The sequence below is a fragment of the Calliphora vicina genome, chromosome 1 (assembly GCF_958450345.1).
Source record: "Calliphora vicina chromosome 1, idCalVici1.1, whole genome shotgun sequence".
NCBI lineage: Eukaryota > Metazoa > Arthropoda > Insecta > Diptera > Calliphoridae > Calliphora > Calliphora vicina.
This window is the reverse complement of record NC_088780.1, coordinates 63290746-63296745: the sequence shown is the minus strand read 5'-3', so window position 1 is coordinate 63296745 and position 6000 is coordinate 63290746. Positions and strand designations below refer to the sequence as shown.

General features: G+C 32.9%; 1 protein-coding gene across 1 annotated transcript in view; it reads left to right on the top strand.

Moving 5' to 3' along the window:
• Positions 1–1019: 1019 nt before the first annotated feature.
• Positions 1020–6000, top strand: part of Ythdf (YTH domain-containing family protein) — a 35253-nt gene continuing 30272 nt past the window's right edge. Inside the window, exons 1-5 of the mRNA XM_065514894.1 lie at positions 1020–1189; positions 1258–1306; positions 1458–1479; positions 1846–1947; positions 2042–2176. Coding sequence (XP_065370966.1) covers positions 1283–1306; positions 1458–1479; positions 1846–1947; positions 2042–2176 — 283 coding nt within the window. The 5' untranslated portion in view covers positions 1020–1189; positions 1258–1282. The remainder of the gene's footprint in view (positions 1190–1257; positions 1307–1457; positions 1480–1845; positions 1948–2041; positions 2177–6000) is intronic.

Below are 6000 nucleotides of genomic sequence, written 5' to 3'. Positions count from 1 at the left end.
GAAATAAAATGATTTATTTCTTTTCAAGTTGCAAATCTACGTTATAATTTGATTTCGTTATTGTTATTTGGGTTTTTTACATTTATTAATAATATCTTTTAGACTTTTAGCAATCGAAATATTTTTATTTTGTTCGAGTTCCTCATCTGAGATAAAATCTATTTCATTTGAAGAGGATTTAAATTGAGTTTTGTTATAAAAATTAACAAAAAGGTGAAGAATTGATTTTCTAGAGCCCCACTCAGGGAAAACCAAAAATACCGTTTTCCTTTATTAACTATTTTGTAGCAGGAGTTGAGCTTAACAACTTTGCTGAACATCACTTTGCGATTTTCGGGCATGTAGAATATCAAAATGCAAGAAAAGGCATACAAAAATTAAAATTTCCCCTATCTATTTATGAAAAACGAGATTTGCAAAATCCAGAAAACCGCGGTATTTAAAATTAAAAAATCCCGGGCTTCGGGATTGAGGAAATCCCGAAAACCCCGGATTTTCGGGAACGGGATTCCCCGTTTGGCATCTCTAGTTCTTACATATTGTTTTTTTATTATTAATTTTCCCAGAATATGCTACACAAATATTATTTTATAAATAATAAAATAAACTAATTTTACGTATATAAATTTATATATCTTTTAGCTCAGTGTATTAAATTGATGAATTTTGAACACCTGACTACTATTGGTTGGATCAGTTATATCAATAAAAAATATTACTATTATTTCAACTCTGAAATGCGGCCGTTGACATTTTTATTAAACAGACCTCGAAATATATGCACATGTGTGTGTGCACAAATCTACAGTTGCCAGATCTTGTGTTTTAAATATTCCTGGAAAATGTGTATAAACAAACATTAATAAAATGTAGAGTGTTGTCATGTAGTATAGTATATTTAATTGAAAAAAAGATTTCGTAGATTCCACATTTTTGCACGATAAATTAAAATTGTGTTGTCTATCACATTTGAATGCCCCAACGTGTGCTCTTAGTCTGGCAACTTTGCAGTGTGCAACAAAAAGCAAAATGGTTGTTCTTTATTCTGAAGGAGGAGGAGAAATATAATATAAAAAGAAAGAATTGAAAATACACCACAGTCCAGTCTAGCAATTATTGATAAAAAATTTTAATAGATATTTTATTTGTGTTTACAACCGTTTGTGTTTTTAGATATAATTTTTAAGAGGTAAACATTATTAAAAAATTTAGCATAAATTGACAAAGCGGCTATAATATTCGATTTTCAATTTGCAGCAAAGTTCGCTGAATTCTACAGCAAATGTCATCAGGCGTGTCAGATCAGGTAATTGCCATTGAATTTGTGTATTTAGTGGTGCCGAAGAGGCCATCAAACTCACAAATATATAAAAAAGTAGAAAAAGTCATCAAATAATTTTCGATTACAAATATTTATGAAATTAAGTTTTTATATTGTTTTCTTTGATTTATTTTAGATGAAAGTACCCGGAAATACAGGTAATATAGCCGCAAACAGAAAGAATCCCACCTTCTTCGTTACCTTTGTCGACGTAATTGTAACTTTTTTTGTTGAGTGAACTATGCCAAAGAGTGTGAGAAATATGATTTGACCTGTGCAAAGTGAATCAATTTGCTAATAGCTTTGTTTCTTATAGTTATTTAAAAGTTCTTCAAAATATTTTATAATTGATTAAAAAATTTCTAATAGGAATAATTATTCACACAAGTTCTTAAATTTCATAAAATAATATTATGGTTTTGTTGTAATGTAAAAATACTTTTTCGTATGAAATTCTGTGTTTGATGTCTAAGTTTTTGTATGTATTCTTCATTCCTTTTAAATTTTCCATTTTTCGTATTTAGCAAAAAATGTTGAGGAGCGCAATATACCATGGAGCCAGCAAGTGGATGAAGCTGCTTCTTATGAAAATCTAGCTTCTCCTGTTAACGAAGAAAATTCCTCTGGTAAGTAAATTTCATTTATCAAACCAAATAAATTGTTTGTTATTTATAGTTATTTTTTTATTTTAATGTATTATACGTTATTTGTTAATAACAGCTGCCAATCAAAGCTCCTCGTCTATGCAGTTTCAATATCCACCATTCAATGCAAAAGAAAATCAAAGCAACGCTGCACCATGGGGCAATTATAAATCTCGCAAATCAAGCACTCAATCTTCAACATCTAATTATGGTAAGATTTACTATTAAACTTTACTTTTCTTTGCAGTTTTATTTAATATCACTCAGTAATTCTATAGTATAAAAATCGTAGCAAGGAATAACATTGCAATAATTCACGAAAAAGACGTAACCACTAAATAAAATATATTTTAATTCTTAAATTTATTTCAACATATTTTACCTAGGATTATGAAAAACAAATAGGTATTTAGTTTTATTTTATTTGATGCTGTTTGATCTTACAAAATACTTGTAAGAGTAAACAATATCAAAAAAATGTATGCTAAAACAAGTGGTTACGTTTTTTGAGTAAATATTTGCCATGTGTGACTACATTAACTCATAACAAACTAATAAGTTAATCGGAATTAGACTATTTTGTTGACCAGTAACGGTCTATTAATAAAAATGTTTTAATTTTAATTAACTAGTATTTAGATTAATAAAATCTTATAATCTTCAACATCTTCCATATGTAATTTAGGAATATTTTGAAAATTTTAATCAGAAAAATTCTTAGGCTTGAAGATCAAATACCAATTAATAATCACATTAGTTAATATAAAATTAAATATGTATAATCTAACGTTAATCCTCTTTGATGTTTTTGGGTTCTAGTTTAAACTTCCTAGTATTGCCATACACAAGGTCAGAAAATGTCATATTTTCTTATCAGTGTTAACAGTGATTAAACTCTGAATAAGAAGAAAAGTGTAGTTGGCTGCGTGGCTTGAGAAAATAAATTGGAAAAATATATTTTCATGTCTCTTAAATTGTCATTAACAATCAGCTGTTTGTACTTTCAGATATTTTATGTTTAAGCGGCCACTATTGGCCCCGTAAACTAAAAAAACAAAATAATCCATGAGCCAAAAACAACATTCTTAGATTAAACTTAATTTAATCTTCAAGTTAAAAACACGCCCTTGGTCATCAAAAAAGTGTTGAAAAAATCGTAAAACAAGTAAGAGTGTTACATTCAGCTGTGCCGAATCAAGTATACCCATCATCAATATGTGACCATAAAATATTTTTCTGACAATTATGGACCGATCCTTACAAAAGTTGGTAGAAAGATTTAGGTTCATATAAAATTTGTCAACATATTTATGACTGCTTAAACAGTATTCCGTGTGCACTGTATTACGGTGACTAGGTGAAATTATGGACCGATATATCCCATTTTTAATACCAAACAAACCTTATCAACATACAGTATTTGTGGAAAATTTCAGTGAGCTAGCTCCTTCGTTTGGACAAACGGAATGACAAGCTAGATAGTCCTATAATTTCATAATGACCCAGAATATTCATACTTTTTTGGGTCTGCGATGAATATTTCGCTGTGTTACAACCGGAATGACAATCAGTATAAAAAAACAAATAAAAGTGTTATATGTATGTATTCGGTTGTGGCGATTTTTTTTTATAAAAATATTTATCCAGTTCCCCCGATTTAGTCCAAAAATAAATAAAAAAAAGGTTGAACGTGTAAAATGTGGTGGATCATAATGAATCCAGCAAGGTGAAATTTGGTATTTTCTAGTAACAGAAAATAAAAAACTAACCAAATCGGGTGAACCGGAAAACTGTTTTATATAAAATGCACAACAATCGTGGCACCTTTGAAACAAATAGTAGTCGGACGGGGCACGGTCGGGATTATAAAGCGAGTCAGATTTCACCAGTTCATAATAGATAATACCCTTTTGCTCCCATCACATACGATATCTTACGCTTTGGGTTATTGTAAAAAATCATTTTCTTTTATAGCGTTAAAGCATTATTTCGGGAATGCAAAATCGTGTTCCAAATCCTCTCAGCTACAATTCGTATGGTACCGAATTTCCATGCTTTTGGATGAATTATGCTGCTTGCAAGCGTTTTGAAATTGTTGATTGAGTAGCTCCCAATGATTTTGAAAACTCTCGTTGAGTTTGACAGCAATCTTCATAGAGTAATGCCTTCAATTCTTGGTCTTCGAGCTTTTTTGTTTGGCCTGGGTGATCTTTGCCTTCCATGTCAAAATCACCACTTCTTAATTGAAACAAACCTTCTCACGTTTAAACCGATGAAACACATTCACCATATATTTATTTTTTCAATAACTAGAAAATATCATTCCTAACAAAGTTGTTTATATTACCAAAAAAACTGCCAAACGGTGCACGCGGTAAGTTAAACCAATTCGGGTACGCCGAATTCAGTGGTGCTAACCGTTTTTTTAGGTTAGCTCGTATTTTCGAGATATAACGTTATTTCGAAAATGGATCAGGTTGCACATAACTCAAAAATGGTTTAGCTTATTGAACAAACTGCAAAAATCGAAATTCCGCAATTAAATTACCTTTAAGGCTTAAAATGTTTTTAATCTTCGCAGTCGATTTAGAAATTACGACTTCCTCATCTGGGCGGGATGCTTTTGAAGTATCCAATTCAAAATATCTGCAGATTGTGTTCCTTTTCCATTCGTTTGCACTTTAGAATCATCGCGATATCGAATTTGGTCAATGTGGCATTTAACACGTTTCCCAAAGTAAATAATCTCATAATGTAAATCCCCGAGGCGATTCAGCATCACTCCTGGTAGCCATTTATTTACACGGCAGTTATTTGACAAAAAATAATCATTCTGCATTGGTTCGAAACAGCGGAAAGTAAAATTGAACTGAATATATTGTTTATCGGTTATTCTCGTTGTGAAATCTTGAAGTAGTTGATACAAATGAGTGCGCAACATACGTCCGAAAAACAAAAATGCTAGAGGTTCGCCGAATGTGGAATGGGGTGCGATTCTATATTGATGGAGAAAAGTATTCAACTGTTTTTATATTATTCCAGTTTGAGCCCATTGATTTACACTTATCGCTCAGCCTGCCCATTGGTGGTTGGGGTGGTATGGAGCTGTAAACTTGTGTTATTTGACACCAATATTGGTGAGAAACTCATTGAATTCAGTGATCCAAAGAACGCCTTCGTTGTCTTAAACACAACATCAAAATAAAATTTTCTAATTCTATTTCCATACAATAACAAGAGCATCTTTATCAGTCTGTGGGTATTTACGTTCATTAACCGTTAAAGTATGAGGCAGGTCTTATTCGTCAGTACATTATTCCATCTGGAATCTCTGACTATAAGGTCGCGACCTTCAGCTTCGGTGCATCACCCCCAGTAGAGATGAGTGGGTTGGATCCGATCAACTGTTTGATGGGTGCGCAGTTTTCACTGACGGTTCCAAGATGGACTCTGGTACAGGGGCCGGGGTTTATTTGGTCGACTATAATATCAAGCGCTCATATAAACTCTCTAACGAGTGCAGCGTCTTCCAAGCAGAGATCTTCACGATCTGGAAAGCCACAGAGTTGATAAAGGCACACGTCAATAGAGGGGCTGCAGTGACTATATACGTAGACAGTCAGGCGGCACTAAAGGCTCTGGAATGTCATTTAATACACTCCAACCTAGTAGAGGACTGTAGGAGAGCTCTAGAGGAGCTATTGGTACACTACTGAGTAAGATTGTGTTGGATACCAGGGCACTGTGATATACAGGAAAATGAGGTAGCAGATGAACTGGCTAGACATGGATCTGATCTGGATCATGATACTAGGGAACGGGAGGTTAAACCACCCATATGTCACTACTACAGGTTTATTTACGAAAGATTCCGCGACTATACAAATCAATCCTGGAGCAGTAGGTCAGATTATAAAGTGTCCAGGGCCTTATGGCCAAAACTGAATGCAAACGCGACTGGAACACTGATAGAGTTGGATAGGTATAATCTCAGGATTCTAGTAGGAGTGATAACCGGTCATTGCTCAATTGGAG